Source organism: Taeniopygia guttata, chromosome 14 (genome assembly GCF_048771995.1).
Source record: "Taeniopygia guttata chromosome 14, bTaeGut7.mat, whole genome shotgun sequence".
NCBI classification, from domain to species: domain Eukaryota; kingdom Metazoa; phylum Chordata; class Aves; order Passeriformes; family Estrildidae; genus Taeniopygia; species Taeniopygia guttata.
Genome location: NC_133039.1, coordinates 5,891,925 through 5,910,941, shown reverse-complemented (window position 1 = coordinate 5,910,941; position 19,017 = coordinate 5,891,925). Strand labels below are relative to the sequence as shown.

Here is a 19,017-nt window from a genome sequence, read left to right as displayed (position 1 = left end):
GTGTCTTTTCTGTGGTTATTGTGCAGTAAAAGCACACTGTCAGATCCTTGCCTGCAGTGGGAAGTTCAGACATGGGCCTGTCTGCCACTTCTCTTTCTGTGCAGCACAACAATAAACAGCCGTGTTAATTCCACAAACCATTAGCCACACATGAGGAAACATTGGTGCCTGCCTGGAGGAAATCTGACAATTATAGGAAGCTTTATCACTAAGCTTCCACAGGCTACTGCATACACCAGAGACTAAAAGACACTGTGTATTTAAAATGATATAAACCTGCTGCAGTGTTCCTTGTGGGGAGGTATTTACAAATGCACAGCATCATTTGCCAGATATACTTCTGATTTTTATGGCAAAGCGTGCACTTGGATTTCTGCTTTATTTCTTATTTGGATACGGGGATAGGGCATCCTTAGAGCATGACAATGTAAATAAGTGGTTTTTGAACAGGAAATAGGTAGGGTGGTGGAATTAGTGGGCATTGTGTTTGGGTCTGTGGGAGTCCCTTTATTTCTGGTATATGATTTTGTCGCTTAAAAAAAAAAAACAGCACAAAATTAATGAAATTATTGAAAGCAATTCTTCTGCATCTGACTGAGCCCCTTCTGCCTGCTTTGGTGGGAGAGTGGATGCATGCAGTGACCAAGGGATGAGGTTAAAAACTGTCCCATAAAGACAAACTGGGTGTGTTTCTATGTTGTTTTACGGAATGTTGGTTTTGCTGGCCTCTGGGTTTAAATGGATTCCCAATCATGAATGCAGCTAAGATGGGAGTGTTTGTAACATAATCAGAAAGCCACAGTCATTGCCTCAGTGTATTAAACAGAGCTTTATCTGAGGAGACTTAGTGCAGTAGAGCTAAAAGCCTCAGTCTGGGTACTAAATGCCTTTTGATATAAAAAGCCTGAGAATTATGAAGGTTGCCTGTGGGTGGGTTCTGTTCGTGTATCTTTTGCTGGAGGTGGTAGGGGACTTTGTTTTCCAGATTGCCTGACAAGTTTGGAAGAGTGATGGCAGCCACTCATCCCGGGTGCCCTATGGACACACACCCCCAAAATACCCTGTGACAGCTTCACTCAGCTTAGGCTGTGCTCTGTAGAGCTCCCTGGGGTTGGAGTTAACCCTGTCCCAGAGGGCTGATCTCAACTTTGCCCCACCAACATTGTATTTATCCCTTTCTAAATCTAGATTTTTTTTTAATTGGAGAATTAATAAAAACAGAAATGAGGATTAATAGCCCAGACTTAGAAGAGAACTGTACAAAGAGCACACGTCTTCAGGCACACAGCTGTGAAATTCATGGGCCTTTCCATAACAAGGGTAGATAAAGCTGCCATCCAGTTTCTTATCTAGAGACTTGTTTTGAGATGTTGAGCATCTTGTGTCTCACTTTCTCAACCTGTTTCCCAGTGTACATGAATTAGCATACTTCACATAGTGCTTATCTTTCCTTCTTCACCTTGCTAGGAGGCCTTGGAAATATTCCTTGTCGCTGTGCCCTGGGAAGAGCTGGCCTGTCACCCAGTGCCCAAACACTGGGATGGTTCCTGATTTAGGGACTGGATTTACAATGGTATTTATGTGACCTGTTTGGGCACACTGAGGATCCAAGTGGGATTTATCCTGAAGTATCTATATTTGATAGTTTAGAAGCTCTGAATTGAATCTCCCCTCTATCCTACACGTGTTTGGACAATGGGCAGGTCTCCTAAGCTCCAGTGTAGCTCCTTATCCATAAAGAAGAGCTAATATTGCAGCTGCCTAGTTGGGTTGTAAGCTGTCTAGGACAGGGATTGTCTTACAATGTGTGTAGACAGCACTTAGGACAATAGTGCCTGTCCTTCTTGTGACCTCTGAGACACACTAATGTAGATAATGCTCCCAGCTCAGGTGAAGAAGAATACAAATGGAAGTGTCTTCTTTCTCCAGGGAAGAGAATCGCAGAAGAGAGAATATTTTTAAAAGATGGAGTGCAGTTGAAATGAGATCATTTTGCAAAATCCACAGGAAGCCAATGAAAGAGGGGATGAAAGAGTACATCCTCCTGGACAAACAAGCTTCGCTAAAAACTGGGGACAGAATGCAGCATATTTTTCCCTCTAAGTTTCTTTCAAGTGATGATTGTTAAATAGAACATCCCTTGCCTAACACTTTTCACTTTTGCTTGCAAATAGAGTTGAAGTGGTGAACACCATTATGTAGAAGCATCATTCAGATGGCTTCTGATGTGAATTGAAAAGGCAGTGAAATGGCAAAGGTGGAGTTACTTGTGCAGTCAAAACCTCCATCAGAATTGGGGATGTCTTGGAAGGTCAGTTCCAAGGAAACAATGGCTGTGTGCTGTCAGAGCTGTTTTCTCTGGCTCAAGCAGGGCTGTTTGGACTTGCACTGCATCAGAACAGTGGATGCAGTTAATTTACTCTTAACAAAGCTGAGAAGCAAACCCAGGATTGTCTGCTTGCACCTGATAATGGATTGTCTCCTGGGCACAAATGGTAGGAAATGCTCTTTCTTAGAATTGAACAGGATAGGAATGCAAGTTAAAAATTAATATTTCTTGTCTTACTTTGCTGTCTTGGATTTCTGTTCTCTCAAATATACAAAATGGTTCAAAGAGCTTTTAAAGTAAAAATAGTCACAGAACTAGTGTAAAAGTGATGACTAAATGAATTAAGTTCTGAGCCCACATGTGTCTCGCAGTAGTTCTGGATCCAGCACACTGATACCCTGCTCCACACATGTGGGGGTTTGTGGAATGCTTCATTTTTTAATTGAGTCATAATATTTCAGTTTTTCCTTCCTCTGCCTTTTTAATATTTGGTTCATTTCCAACACAAGTGAAAGGGGTTGAGGCTTTTAGCATCCTGTGCTCCCAGCAGCTTCGTGAGTGCAGGAGGCTGGCTAGCCAAGAGAAGCACTTAGTACTCCCACTGAAAGAAAAGCTCAAACGTGAATTGAAGTCTTTTTAGACACCATAGAAATCATGCAGGAGAGATATTATGAATGTTCTGGCTGTGGGAATTTCTCTCTTGTCCTTTGTGCCACACTGGGGTGTCTTGACTGTTGGATATGCTCTGTCAGAACCCAGGCGTCGTTAGTTCTGCTGCTCAGGGGACTGTCTCTTTCACAAGACAAGAACCTCAGAAAGGACTTTTTTCTAAATTTATGTCTGGTCCAAATAAAACAACTTGGTGGCTGTGCTTTTCCTTTGGCAACAAATGAGGATGTTTCACAAAGTGAATAGAGGTTACTTAAGATGATTTTACAGCTTTGTGAATTTTGGTTAGATCTCTTGAATCTTTCACACAGACTTTTTCTGGTGGGTGATTTGCTGTACAATATGCCAGAAAATATCAGCATCAATCACTGCTGAGGAGAGGAGATGGGAAGAGACTTTCATGTATGTTCATGGATTTTGATGATGTCAGGAGCTACTCACAGCTACTCTGCACTGAGTTCCTGTCTGTTTTATATCTGAATAAAATGTATAGATGACTGTCTTAATACTTGCAGGATCTTTTAGACCAGGTCTGATGATTCCAGCTTTCCTTTGAAGCTGCAATCTATGAAAGCTATTACAGGCAGTATCTGAGGTCAGGGTGGGGCTGGAGCTTCATTTGGAAGGTTTCTGGATAATCCCTTGTGTTTTCCAGGCTTGGGCCGACGCCTTCCGAAGTAGCCCTGATTTAACTGGAGTAGTGCACATTTATGAAGAACTCAAGAGGAAAGGCATCGAGTTCCCCATGGCAGATCTCGATGCTCTATCTCCAATACACACACCACAGAGGGTAAGCTACAGCCTTGCAATTCTGGGGGTGTTTTCCCAAGATGTCTAAATAGTTGGATAACTACTTGTTTTTCCCCTCCCATTTCTCTGAATTTGGCTGATTTTCTCACTCCTGAAAGAACATTTTAATAGTGAAAGGGCATGTAAGAGGCATAATACAGACTGATAAGCTATCTCCTCCCTTGAGTCAGTCATCAAACTGAGAAGTTATAAATTGTTACATTTAATCTTGTACCATAAGAACACCAAACAAATGCAGTTCATTTGTTCAAAGAGAGCCCAGCAGGATTTATGATTGAGATTTACTTATTTTCCTCAAAAGTGTGGTTGCTTTTATTGGTGATAACCCTGAGCCAAGGTCTGCCTGTCTATTAGGGATAGAGTCTGAATCTCTCTGATCCCACAGTAATGTGAGAACTTTACACCTCTGGAAAGTTAGGTCTGGAAAGTCGACAGAACTGCTGCTTGAAAGTAGCTTAATGATCACAGGTGTTCTGATTATTCACTCTGAAAACTGAAGTTAATGAATCTTTGAAGCGGCAAATGCAAGTGATCAAGGACTGAGAGATTACAATTCTTGTGTCAAGGTTAATTAAATTCAGTATCTACGTATCACATTGTTTTTTGGAAGCTTGCAACTTAATTCCTAGTTTAAAGTAATTTATAACTATTTCTCTTTGGCTTTTGCTTTTATTTTGCTTCTCGCTTTTCTTGTAAAACTACATGGACTTAAATGCCTGTGGGTTGGGTCAAAAGAGATGGGCATGGAAGATTTTTGGAGCTGCCAGTCTTTTCTGGTAGTTGCACTGACCTTTCCCACAAGGTGTAATTATGTTCTATATTTGAGCCTGTTTGGCCTGAGGTTGCTGACAAAGCAAGTGCTGTCCCAGCTCAGCTTTTGAACTCCTCTCTTTCTGATGTGGCAGAGTGTTCCTGAAGTTGATCCTGCAGCAAATATGCACAATTCCCAGTCTCAGCAAAGGATGAGCAGCAGTTCTTACTCTTCGTCCTCTCCAACGGCGTATTCTGCTCCTCAGGCCCCAGCCTTGAATGTGACTGGTCCCATCACTGCTAATTCTGAACAGGTATTGGCATGTTGATTCTTTCGAGTGAGACTCTTGCAGCAAATCAAATTATGAAATTAATTTGCAGAGGAACTTTCATTTTAATTCTTTGGACTTTGTCTGCTAGGTCTGGCTCTATTTAGTAATCTTTCTTCCTGTTATACTGTAATATCCGGGCTTTGGATGTATCTCTGTGGCCTGGTAATGGCAGCACAATCTGCTGGTCCAGCCTTCTCAGCAGTATTTTAGCAGTTATTCCCATTAACCCCTCTTCTTTCAAGGCACAGAATGTCAGAGATGCAGGAAGTTAAGCCCTTGCAAATGTCCTAATAGAGGATCTTTTTCTCCTTGCAAAATGATATTCAGAGACAAAGATTCTACTTAAAACGTGTACATCTTTCCCCACACTGGAATGAGGCACCACAGCCAAGGTCTGGCTTTTGGTGCTGTTTGCAATTGCTTCCCTTCCATACAGACACAGCACATCTGGGTTTGTGATGATAATTCTCTTTTTCTCTTCTTTTTCTCCTGGGTAAACTTTTTATCTTATTTGGTTTTTTTCCCTGCTAGAATGTCTGGAGCCTGAGATATCAAGTCAGACAAAACCAGAGATATCTCGAAGTCAGTTCTTGAAAATGAACTGCTTCAACTAAAAGATTATGCAGTGTTTCACTGTCTTGTACCCCAATTTAGATTGCCCGGCTGCGCAGTGAGCTGGATATTGTTCGTGGGAATACAAAAGTGATGTCTGAAATGCTGACAGAAATGGTACCTGGACAAGAGGATTCCTCTGACCTTGAGTTACTCCAGGTAGGTTTCCTAGAAAATATGATTCTTCCTGTGCTTGTGTTTCTCTGGGGGGTGTGTTTTGTTGTAGCTCACTTCACAGCCCATGCTTGGATTCATAATGGATCTGGCCTATGCCTGACCTTGGCAAGTGCCATCACTTGATTTTCTTCATATGTTAAAGCTTCCAGTGACAAGGATTTCGTGACTTCCCTTGAAACTTGTTCCAGTGCTTTCCTCTTTCAGTAGCCAGAAATTTTCCCCAATGTTGAATATCAGGTCTCCTTTGCCACTAAGCAGCTTAGAATTGCCACAGGTTCTGTAAGCCCTGAGCATTCCTGCTTCTTTTACACCCCCCATCACCACTTGTACAGTGTCAAAACGTTCCCAGTCACTAGGCAGGAAAAAGCACTCCATATTTCCATCTGGACTAAAGAATGCTAAGGGTCTGTGGATCCTCTGCCACTTGAAATCTTATCCATGAGCTAACTGTCTTTCCAGAAGATGTGTTTTCCTGAATGTGTGGTGTCTTAGGGCAGGTGCTCAGGTGAAGTTCTGTGGTAAGTTCTGAGGGCTAGACTGTGTAATCAGGAGGGATTTCTCTGCTGGAAAATCTCAATCCAGTGCAGCACTGTGCATCTCAAGAGGGAAAACAGTATAAATTGAGCTTGTGTTCTCAGCCTTCACACCTATTTCCCAAGGCTTGTGGTTGTGGGGTGGCCTTGTGACTGAGGAAAGTCACAGAGTCCCACAGATGAGGAGCATTGCGATCTGACCTTCCAGCTGCTGCCCTTAAGGTGGGATTTGCCTTTCCACAGCTTCAGAAATAGCCTTCTGTTTGGATCCTCCAGCAGGGAGCATGGGCTCCCACAGCAATCCGTTCAGAGGACGACGGGGAATTGCTCTCTGTGATACATCAGAGTTTGAAATTCATCCAAAAACGGGTCTCTCCCATGCAGTGGCATTGTGTGTTTGTCTCAGAGCCATCATGGCAGCTGATGAGAGGCTTTGCAAAAAAGAGCCTTTCAGTCACTGCCCATTTGGGTCGAACTGCTCAAAACAAAAGCAGCTTCCAGGAAACCATGACAGGCCAAAATCGAACAGTTTGCTTACACTGAGAAACAACCACCAGCATCTTGACAACGTAACCTTAGAGCACAGCTTTAAGGTGAAAGAACTTGATCATAAAATGGAGTGACAGCAACGATTCTTTATTCCAGCTGGTTCCCTTCTGTGACTGATGCAGCCTAAATCTGAATCACAGAGCTGGGGAGAACCCATTTTTGATCACAAAGGATGGTTAGCCTTTTGAGAGCTGTGAGCTGGGTGCTGCATGCAAGGACTCCTTGCTTTGAGGTTTATATAGCCCTCCTCCTTAAATAATTCCTGACATTTTCTCCAACAATCAAATGTAAACAGCCTGTGAGAGAGCCAGCTCTGAGCAGAATAGATAGGTACTGTCAGCCCTCTCGGAAAGGCAGCAAACAAACCTCTGAAATGTCACAATCTGCTTCGAAAGTGATGGGATCAAAACTGACATTGGAGAACACATTCCTCAAGCTGTTAAGGCAGCTGGATTGCACTAGGTGAAATTTATCCAGAGCTTAGGATGTCAGACCATGCAAGGAAAACAAACACATTTTTGCTTTCATCCTGAAGGCTGTGTACCAACAAGTCATCCTTGTTTAGTGCTGAATTTTTGCTGTGAAGTGGAGCTGGGAGGAGTGGAAGATGACAGAGGGACATGCTTTAGCTGGAATGTCAGTGCTTATTGAAGTAAAACCATTGGCCTGATCAGAGGCACCCTGCCATATGTCATGTTTCCTCTTGCTGTTCTCCTCAGCAGACCAGTTTGGCCTTTGGTCTTGAGGCCTTTCAGGACTCTGCTAAGTATTTGGTGATGGAAGAGATGTCCTGGAAGCATGAGAACTGCTGGTCTAAACAAACTGAAATCTAGATTTCTTAATGAGAGGCTTTTAAAATAAATGCTCTCCCTCTGCATTCCTTAAAATGTTCTTCTGCAACTCTCTGTTGCCTTTGTGCAGTCTCTTGTCTGTGCACTTGCTCAGTGGAAGGGAACATTTCTGTGTGTCTCAGTGCTGGGGGGTGTGTGGAACACTCACCTTTTCATGCTCCTTCTGCTTGGTTTGTCTTTACTTTCATGTTCTCTGAAGTTGGTAAGTTCTCATCCTAGCACACACTTAGTATTTGTGGTAGCCCTGGTGAACCTTTTTTCCCCCACATATTCCACCATCCACATCATTTAGTTTTTAAGGATGATACTGCCAGAAAGAGCAGATTGAATTTTCCTTGAAAGCTCTCTTCTGGGAAGGTGTTGTATTAACATGTTTTATTCTTAAAACAGATGACTAAAATACAGATATTTATTTTCTGAAGTGCTCAGAGTTAAAGAAGAATCAGGAAGTTGAATTGTGAATAGGCTCTCAAGGTTTTATGCCATCATCTCTTGAAGGGCGTTTGATTAGATGTGCTTTTGGGTGACATTTAATCATGCAAAGATAAACTTGTCTTAGTGTTTCTCAGCTGGGGGATATGTTTGGCTGTGAGCAGAGCTCAACTAAATCTACTTATTGCTTGTTGCTTATCAGACTGTGTGTGCACAATGCATTCCCCCTAGGAACTGAACCGAACCTGCAGAGCCATGCAACAGAGAATTGTGGAGCTTATCTCACGAGTGTCCAATGAAGAAGTCACAGAGGAGCTGCTGCATGTGAATGATGATTTAAATAACGTCTTCCTCCGATATGAAAGGTGGGGCATCTCTCCCAGCAAGCCTTTACATTCATTCAGGGTTTTCACATAAGAATAAAGTAGGTCAGTTGGTGAAATTGGGCCTTCTGGGCCAAGGGTCTAACATGACACAGAGAACCAAACCACAGGAACCATTTACACAGTATTTTTGTGGCCTTTTATGGTCACATTCCTGTTTCTCCTGTTTCAGTTAATTCTTTTAATACTATAATTTTTTTTTACTATGTATGAATTTTTGGGGGCATATCCATAAAATGCAATGCAACCTTGTGAAAATGCTTGAATCTGCGAGTCCCTGTTGTGCAGGGCTGTATAGGTGTAGGGACTTGGGACCAAAAATAGCACAGCCACAGTCACTAGTTCCCCTGCTAGCCCAGGCTCTGCACAAATCTCTGTGCTGCTTCCTGGCTTAAGGAGGCTCCTGTGAGCTCTCTCTGCCCTCTGATCTCTGAGCTTTCCAGTCCCAGTGCTGGTGCAGGGGGAGCTGCCTGAGGTGGGCGGGAGCATCATGCATGCAAAGGGTTTGTTCTTAAGTAACAGTTCAAACCTTGAAAAACAAAAAAAGCCTGTCTTGTGCAGAGCTAATGTTTCGGAGAGCTGGTCTGCAGGAATCATCCCCAGGGACAGGACTTGGGGCACAGAACTTTGGACATGTCAGACAAAGGCGCTGTCAGGCACATCTGCTGCAGGAGGTGACACGTGATGCTGCAGTCTTGGGAAAGTTTAATCTTCCCCTTAATGACAGGCCTGGGGAGCGAGGCACCAAAGAGTACCCTTTGTTCCTTGCTCTTAGCACAGGGCTTTGTTTCTCAGGCCTTTAAAAATAAATTAGACTCTAGATCTGTGAATTTGTGCTGTCACGGCAAAGGCTGCAAAGACGACTTGGTGCCCTCGATTTTGCCTTTGATTTCGTCGTTCAGAGGAGATGGGGCAAACTTTGAAAGAAACGCTGGCTTTTTGTGTGAAATGGTGTGTGTTTCATGCACAAACAGGGTTCTACGAGTGCCAGAGTGTAACTATCACTGAGGTTTAGTCTGGTCACCCTTAATATTTTTTTATATTTCCCCCCATCTGCGACTTTGCTGACTGTGGCTGATGTGTTTGTAGGCATTATTCATGAAAGGGGAGCTGAGTGATGTTAGCAAGCCATTTGTGGTGGAATAGCTGCACTGGTCTGAGTGTTCAATAAATTCCAGTTCCTCCTCTGCTATTCCAAAAGCTGCACATCCATCATGCTGATTTCTAGCACAGGGACCAAGCTCTGTCAGTGACTCAAGCAGGAGCTCTGGCCTTTGCTGTGAAGCCTTGGGATGTAAATGAACAGAAGCCTTTTGGTGAGAAATGAGGTGGGAGGTGTCTTAGGTTTCCAGCAAAGGGAGTTGGATTTCCAGTAATAGCAAACACCCACAGTTTCCTAAAATTGAAATTTGGGGCTGAATTTGGTTTTGCTGCCTTTTAAGTCTGCATTTTCCTCTGTTGCATTAAGAAAACATTTTCATTTGCTTGACATTCCCTGTTTTATTTGGTCCATCTGGGAGAAAACCCATAGGATTATATGAATATTTTGGGCTTTTTGCTGGAAAGAGAGACTACTTCTGAAACTACTTTGAAAAATTCAGACCTCCAGGAAATCATGGTGCTTTTCCATGGTATGGAAGGAGATCAGACTGGCCTCAGACAGGCCATGGGAGCAGGTAGTTCCCCTGCTGTTTCGAGTTCATAGAACCACAAAATGGTTTGGGTTGGAAGTGACCTCAAAACTCATCTAATCCCACCCCCTGCCATGGGTGAGGGCACCTTCCACTAGACTGGGTTGCTCAAAGTTCCATCCAGCCTGGCCTTTATGAAAGCTGGGTTTAGGTTTGTGGCCCCAGATGCAGAGAGTAAAGAAGAGATCAGAGCTTGACTAACCCGACTTCTTCTCCTTAGAAGAATGAAGGTTTTATCCAACATCATTGCTTTTCCTTGTTGGAAAGTACCAACCTATTTGAGCATAGGCTGTGACCATCTTTGAGTCGACTCAGGATGTTTTAAGCAGTGAATCTGCTGTTCATTGTCCCTCGTGCCACATGTGCCTGGCTTGGGCTGTGCCACACACATATGGCTCCTGATTTACATTATTGCAGCAAGAGGGAGCTGGTAAGTGGGAGTGAGATGAGCTGCAGTGCTTGGCTTGTTGAGCTGTGAGCATCGCTCTTGCTACAGTTCCTCCCGTCCCTTGGCTCACACAACAGTCTGTCACAAAGCACTTAATGATTAAAAAAAAACCCCCAGAACTAAAAGACAAATCCTGCAGTGTTTTTCAAGCATGTTTGAGCTGCAAGATCAGATTAGTCAACTTAAAATCTACCTCTGCCAAGAGTGCAACTTCTCAGCAATCCTGCCTTTGTCCTGGCTTGGAGTTAAAGCTTTCAGGCTTCCCTTTGGAGCCAGAGAAAACTAAGTTCAGTGGCATGGTTTTTATTACTTATTGGTGGCTTTGATAATCCATGTTGGTTTTTCTTTTTCCTGAACAGATTTGAACGATACAGATCAGGACGCTCAACACAGAATGCCAGCAATGGAGTAAGTACCTCACTCCACTGATTCTCTCATACCAGCTGTAGTACTATCAGTAGTATCACACCTTTTACCTGCCCAGCCCTGTGTCCTGCCTGTACTGGCTGATGGTGGATGCCAGGAAAAGTAAGAATGTGGCCAATCCCAAGGGACAACTTTTACCTCAGGAACTCACTTCACAGTAAAACATCTCTGTGTTTACAATCCTTGATGGATTTTCACTCCTCTATTAACTTTTTTGATTGCTTTTGAGTCTATTTGGACTTTAGGAGTTCACAATGTCCTTAAGCAATAAGTTCCACAGTTGCACTATACATTTTTACATATTTATTTTGCATTTATATATAACAAATATTTTGGTTACATTTGATCAAGTCACTTAATGATTTTTGTTTGCTTCACCTAATTTTTTTTCACCATGTCTTACATGCCACTGTTCAGGTTAATTTTCTTCCTGCCATTCATAATTTTAAGAGCCACTCTCATTTCCTATTTGAGCAGCCCCTTTCCAAGCTGAAGAGTTCTAATTATTCTTTAAATGGAAACTCTTTTGTAGTTGTTTTATAGCGTTCAAGGTCTGAGTTAATGATGAATCTGTATTTCTATTATATTTTCTATTCTGCATTCCTATTTCCTCTGTTAATTGTGCTTTACCACTTCTGCAGTGTGATGCAAACCTCAGCAAAGACTCTATTGACACTTCAGTCACAACAAAGAAGTTTTGTTTCTGAAAGCAGTTTATATCTAGTGTGGAAAATTGTGATGTTTAATGTTGCACTGCAAGAAGAAATTTCTGGTATATGTAACTTCTGTGTTTCTTGTGTCCTGACAGGTACTGAATGAGGTGACAGAAGATAATTTAATAGATTTGGGTCCTGGCTCTCCAGCTGTGGTGAGCCCAATGGTCGGAAACTCAGCACCTCCATCTTCACTGTCTTCACAGCTTGCAGGGCTTGGTGAGTGCCTGATCTAGATCATGCTCTCCTCTACCTATTAATGTTGCCATGTGGCCTCCAAAAGGTTTGGGTATTTGGCTTACAGGAGGATTAGAAGGCATTTCCACTCTCCTCCACTGTGGCAATCTGCAATTGAGAGCCAGTCTGGCACAAAGGGAGGGATTTATTAATCAGAGGGAAGATTGATGGAGAGGATACAGGTTGTTTTCATGGCAGAACTTCTATTTCTGCTTATAGTTCTTTGTGAAATCAGCCTGGTGATGTTCTTGGTTCCCCTTGTACAAATAATATTTGAAACCTTTGGGTGAATGGTTTTATGAAACTCTTAAATGGTTTGCATTAAATCAAACCAAAGATTGTGTGATTGGATCACTGGGTTTGACTGAAGGTTCTCCACCTCTTTCAGCACTGCACCAATACCATATGCCTTTGTTTGAAAGTGTTGGTTTCACAGTCAGTAAGTGAGAGAAAACATTGTGGAGAAAACTACTGTCCATGGCCAAAATTTTGGACGGTGTAAGTGACGGATACACAGTGGTCACTCAGAATATCTCAGGATATTGGCAGCAGGTTCACACCAATTCCCAAATGCTGGCTTCTTGATGAGGAGCATTTATGGAGTGCTGCTTCCAAGATGAATTAGATCATCTCTACATTTTCCTTTTAAGAACACATGATTAGCATCCTCCAGCCTTTCCTGAACAAAACTGCCCTCAGTGCTGCAGTTGTTAATGATGATGGTGTTTGCATATGGTTTGTAATTTCACTGGTTCACTCTTTTTTCTCCTCTGGTCACAGACTTGGGCACAAACAGTGTCAGTGGCACACTCAGCTCCCTCCAGCACAGTAATCCTCGTGATGACTTTGACATGTTTGCACAGACAAGAGGCAGCTCCTTGGCTGAGCAGCGAAAAAAGTAAGTTGGAGTTTGTCTTCAGCACTGAGTCATGGCACTGCTGTTTTCTAAGGACATAAATCTGAAACTTCTTGACTTCAGACTGAAAAACTAGTTTTGGTGTATGTTTTTTTGCTTTTAATCCAATCTCTGTCCTTTTGGTTGTGATTAAAATGAGCAAGTGGAGAAGTTCCTGCTGCTGGACAGAGCAGACTGGCTGGGTACTGACTGTCTTAGTTAATGAGCTCACTGGAAACTGGGAAGTGTGCTTGCCTGTACTTCTGCCTCCTCCTAAAGGCTTGTCATCCCATCCACCTGTGTTTGAGATACAGGAGCAGAAGGGTCCTTCACCTGAAGGTCATGGATGTACTTTGGTGACTGAATTACTGTCATCAAAGGCTTGGAAAAAGAATTACCATCTAGTTAACTCTCCTTTTGGCCCCAGTCAGACTCTCACAGGCTGTCAAGGCAGTGTAGCTTGCCTGGCTTCATGCTACCCCTAATTTGTTTATATGCATAGGGCTTGCATCTCTAGAGCTGCAAATCTGGCACTTTCAAGGGCATTTAACAGGTCAAATTATTTTAATGTAAAATAAATTATGCATTTATTAAGAAATCCTTTGACCCCTGTCAAGTGATGTTCAGTAAAAGACACACTCAGGTATTTTTCTTTCATATATTATTTCTTGCCTCCTGGCTTCAGATGGTAGAGGAATTACTCAGAACATCATCAATATCTTGTCTTAAGCTAAGAAATGCTATTAAATAGTTTGTCAAAAATTTAGAAAATTTAAGCCTACACATTTATTGGACTCTTTTATTTGCAATTATCAATATAGCTATTGGTACTGCTTCAGCTATGGTATCAGTGCTGAGAAGAAATTCTGTAATATAGAGGGATAAGCCACCACTGGAGATTTTGGATTGGGAGCCTTAATGTACAGTTAGAAAGGAGATGTATTGCAGGAGAGATCTAATCAAGGTCCCTCTGTATCTTGTGCTAAATGAAGCACAAAACTACTCTTCCCACACCATACCTAATGGAACAAGGAGCACAGATCATCCATGATTTCACAAGGGAGGGTTGCTCTGTCTTCCTTGGATTGTGCACTGTATAAACAGAGCAGCAGGGAGGAGGAAAGGCATGAGTGTGACTTGCTGTGGTGTGTAGGTGACAGCTCTGGGTGTGACAGCTCTGTGCTCACAGCCTGGGAGAAGCCAGCATGAGGAGGAGAGAGGGCTCCCCCTGCTCAGGCAGCCCCTCCCAGGAGCTGATGTACGGGCACATGTTTGTGTCTGCTGCAGCTCAGGGTTCACCACTGTGCTCTGTGAGATGCTGCTGCTGCCTCTGTCACCTGACTGCTACATGTCCCTTTTGCATTGCAATTTAAGAAGCTTTTAACAGCTCTGTAAATAGTGCATTTCTTTGTCTGCTTCACTGCAGTTGCATAATTTCATCTCTCTTTGAGTCTTGCTCTGCCTCCCCTCCATGCAAACAGCAAGGTCAGGCTTCCAGATGTCATCTCCAAATCTCTTTTAAACATAATCTGCAATCAGGCCTCTTTTCACAGTCCCCCACTTGCTCTTGGACATTCTTAGGGTGCCTCATGACCTGTTTGTCTGCCTTTCATAATGCTGATCTTACTCTCTTTGCTTCAAGGTGCTTTCCAAAACTGATGGATGGCCTTTGTACAGAGCAAACTTCTCTTCTTGGGGTACAGACAGTACCCTCCAAATCTTGTTAAGAAAAAGAATGTGCTTTCTGGTTCCCAGGGGAGCAAATCAAGGCATACAGAGTATTGTTTTCCTATGAGGAAAGGCTGGGAGAATTGGGATTGTTCAGCCTGGAAAAGAGAAGGGATTGGAGTGACCTAATTCTAATTCCTGAAGGGAACCTACAAGAAAGATGAAGAGAGACTATTTACAAGGGTCTGGAGTGACAGGACAAAGGGGAATGGCTTCAAACTGAGAGAGTTTGAAGGGTTAGATTGAATATTGGGAAGAAATTCTTCCTTGTGAGGATGGTGAAGCACTGGCACAGGTTACCCAGAGAAGCTGTGGCTATCCCATCCCTAGAAGTGTCCAAGGCCAGGTTGGACAGAGCTTGGAGCAGCCTGAGATAGTGGAAGGTGTCCCTGCCCATGGCAGGAGTGACCCCTTCCAACCCAGGCCTTCCTATGATTGCATGATTCCTCATGGATGACTGCTGGACTTTCTTGCTAGTTGTGTGGTTTGTTCTTTTCTTCCAGCGTGACGTACGAGGATCCACAGGCTGTCAAAGGACTGGCATCTGCCCTGGATGTTCGGAAACAGAACACGGGAGGGGTAGGTCACAGCTCTGTGTTTTGTTACCCACGTGGAATCCTGGAGGCGGCTGGAGGCGGCTGCTTTGACTGAGCTTCTCATTCTGGATTCCACCAACGTGGTAGTAATGGCTATTTTGAAATTGATATCTGGGAGCAAGTACTTGCTCAATAATGATCTCTAAAGGGATGCTGCCCTTCACTCTAAAAGACTTCAGAATCATAGTGGTTAAATTATCCTTTGTCCTTGCAGGTTGCCTGGGGAGTCCAGCTCTTTGGCTGGAATCACTCTTGAGAAGAATTAAGTGGGGAATATCCTGTGAACACTGATGTGCATTGGCTTGGTTTGGTTTTGTTTGTGAAAGTCTTACTCTACTAGACTTTGCTTTGTGTGCACGGATACACGAGCGAGTTACAGGGAGAGAAATGATGCAGACTTTTAATGCTTCACGTTCTTTGCCATAACTGCCCTCGCTTGCAGCCTGTTCTGTCTGCCCAGGGCAGCTCTTGCTCTCTTGTGTGGGCAGAAGAGCCCCATGTGCTGTCACCTCACAGCAGCTGGCACTTAAAACACGGGTGAGAGAGCTTGGGCAGCTTTGTCTGCATCCCTCGGTGAAGGCAGAAGTGAAGGAGCTTTCAGATCATCCCTTGACCCCTTTCTACCATCCTGCTTTTAAAAACTCTGCTGCTCTTTTGTACGCAGCTGTGTGTAATTTTTTAGAGGACAGAGCAGGTTCAGAGCCTTTTCCAGTCCAATTTTGGGCTGTGATGACCACTAGGGAGCACGGCAGAGCCAGCGTAGCATGGGAGAGCCAAAGCAGTGTGCACATGCCTCTCACTGGGGAGAATTGCCTCCCCATGCCTTGGCTGATCCCACCCTGGTTCTTTCATGAAGTGGGAGTGCTCTGGGCAGCTGGCATGCCTGGCAGCTTGTGCTCCAAGCCAGGGAGAATTTGTGTTGGGAGCCAGCTGGGGTCAGATCACAGCTGCCTGTCTGCCCAGGCCATCATTCAGGGGGAGCAGGCCCTCAGCTCTTACAGAGCATCCCCCACCCCACAAACCTACCTGCTACTTCTTGTCCCTGTCCTCCTGCAGGAAGGGCAATTTATAACCCAGGTCAGCCACATGACCAGCTGGAGCTCAGCCCCACAAAAACTCATGGCAACAGTACTGAGGTAAAAGCGGAAGCATGAGGAGGCAGGAGCAGAAATATTCCTTCACAGGAATTCCTGAATCCAGTGTGACATCCCAAGCCCCCAGTATCACTGAGCTGTTATTGGCAGGACCTGGGGAAGGATTTGAGATTCTGCTCTTTGTTTCTGGCTAACCAAATGCAAGGGGCTTGCATTTAGCTGGTCAAGGGAGCTGTATTCCCTCAGTGGCCTCAGGGTCATGTCTTTATTTCTTAACACTTTTGTTCCCAGCCAGTTCTGCTTTAGGCACCAGCACAACCTGTCATCCACACCATCAGAGCTGCTGCTCTGCCCCAAGTGTTGTCAGTTCAAAGGGCTGTGGCTAAGCTCATCTGTGGGTCAAAGTTTTTTGGGGTAAATGCCTTATTGATTGTGGAACTTGAGGCTATGAGATGTCGAGACTTTCAGCTTCTTTTCAAAGGTCCTGGAGACTGTAATGTGTAATCAGAAGACCTTGTTTTGAAATGCAGTCACTCTGTAATTGATAAACACTTTTTCTCAACTGTTGTGAGGCTTGTGGGTGTCTCTTCTTAAAGGAAATAAAAATTAAACTCTCCTAAAGTTACCAGCCCCAGCGTGTGTAGCAAAAAACTGGCAGTGCTCAGTAAACGAAAAGACAGGCTTTAATTTGGGTAGAGCTAATTTAAGAACAGCTCTGGGGAGGAGCCAAAAGCTTTGCAACACATTCTTCACACACGTCTCGTTCCAGCACAGTTGTCCAGTGGTAGAATTCAGCACATCCGACGTTTCTAATGCAGTCATTCTCAGAATGGTCTGCAGAGACAGGGCTGATCACGTGGCATTAGCTGTCTTTTAATGTGATTTAGCAGCTGGAAACAAGATGAGCTAAAAATACACTGTTTTCTTAATATTGCTTTTCCATGTTGGGAATTGCTTTTGTTGCCACTGAGTTGTTGCATGATCACAACTGGGAGGAGAGGTGTCCAAGAAACAATTCTCTGGTGTTACACAGACAGTAGATGAAATTGGAATGATTTCCCTTTATTTTTTTTCCCCTCATTAAATGAGACATACAAGATTGCAACTGATTCTCCATTACCTGTGTTAATGGGAACAGGAGAGGTGTCCTGTGTGTGCAGATATCTGTGTGAATGTACATAACACACCAGTGGCTCTCTGCTGAGCTCACTGGAGCCACTGCACTCTGCTGAGCTCGAGCAAGCCCTTCCAGAGCTGGAGACGGCTCTGCATCCCACCCTGGCTCAGGGAGGAGGTGCTGAAGGACACAAAACCATCTTAGAGTGTTTGTGGTGCTGTGCCATGCAGTCTGCAGCCTGCTCAGGGGAGCTGGATGCATCAGCAGTCCTTTAACCTCTGCGCTTTTCAAGAGGGGCAGTTTGAAAGGCTGCCAGGACACTGCAGCAAACTGCCCTGACTTCCCTCCACTCAACACCACTGCAGAGCTGCTGTGCTGTCTGTGTGGGGCACAGTCTGTCTGCTGAGGTCAAGGACATGAGCAGGGTGTGCTGCAACCCACAGCTTCATAAACAAAGGGGACTCCACAGAGTGTGACATGAGAGTTTCCAGTGCAGTCCCACTGACTGCAGTAGCTTGTACAGCCTCACTTTTCCTTCTTCTAAGAAGATGACAAACATCAGCCTCACTACCAGCCAGTGATTGGTTTATTTTATTATTATTTTTTTTATTTCTAAGGACATAATGGAGGGAGTGCTAAAACGCTGTGAACTGTCTTAGGAAGTGCAGAATTCTGGGTGAGGTCTGTCCCCTTATGGACAGAGCTGGCAGGCAGAGGGGGACACAACTGCTGCCAGAAGCTACTGTAGGCATCTCTGTGTGTGTATGTGTGTCTGTGTATGTGAAGTTTTTAACTGTTTTATTACTTTATCATGGGTTGTTGCTGTGGTTTCTCTCTTTATGGACCTTTCTGTTCTCAACACAGAGGAGAGGTAAAGGTGGGAACTCAGACATGGAGCCCATAGACAAGTGGCTAATTACACAAGGAATGGTGAGGATTTCACCAGTGAAGCAATTCCTACTGCCCACCCCAGTCCCTGACCTAGAATAACCATCCTCCATTCACCTCTCGTCCTGCCCTATTGAACCGCTTGAAATCGGACAGTACAAGGAGTTTATTTCCCACCTGCATCATTACCTGGGGCAAAGATTTGCACCAATTTCTGTTTATACAGCACAAAGACCTGTAAATCACTGAATCATTTGTAGGATCCCACGTCACCTTCAGAAGAGGCCTGGGGATCCAATTGGTTCCTTCTACTGTCTTGATTTATTTATGCAGTATCCACTTTTCGAGGGATAAACACAAGTCTCATGGGTCTTATTCATAAAGAGGACACTTGCTGTCTGTCTCAAAAGCAGCCTTTTCTGGTAGTGCTTAACTTCATGGTCTGGAATAAACCTAGGGAAGTTGTAGGATCCTATATAGTTGAACTGAGTAATGTAGGATCATTCTTTATGCAAGGAAGGGAATGGGAGAACTGCTGCCCAGATTGACATCTTCAACATCACTGGCATTAGGAATCAGACTCCAAAAAGTACAACAGTGTTTCTGGTTTTAAGGATTTAATTCCTATGTCTGGTGATGCCAGTGCCTTGATAAAATCAGGCTTCTGAAGATCACTGAACCTGTGCACATTCTGACCTCATTTGAAGTTGTCCTTCATCAATGTGCTTGTAGAGAGAAGTTCAAAGCTTGCTTTAGG

General features: G+C 43.9%; 1 protein-coding gene across 3 annotated transcripts in view; it reads left to right on the top strand.

Annotated features, from left to right (window-relative positions):
• TOM1L2 (target of myb1 like 2 membrane trafficking protein) overlaps positions 1-19,017 on the top strand; it is a 56,591-nt gene that overhangs the window by 22,332 nt on the left and 15,242 nt on the right. For 2 of the 3 annotated variants that reach the window (XM_012577548.5, NM_001270968.1), the window contains 8 exon segments: positions 3,654-3,788; positions 4,714-4,872; positions 5,545-5,661; positions 8,276-8,409; positions 10,926-10,974; positions 11,801-11,924; positions 12,723-12,840; positions 15,069-15,144. In XM_012577548.5, the coding sequence (XP_012433002.1) occupies positions 3,654-3,788; positions 4,714-4,872; positions 5,545-5,661; positions 8,276-8,409; positions 10,926-10,974; positions 11,801-11,924; positions 12,723-12,840; positions 15,069-15,144 (912 nt within the window). 3 annotated transcript variants of the gene reach the window in all.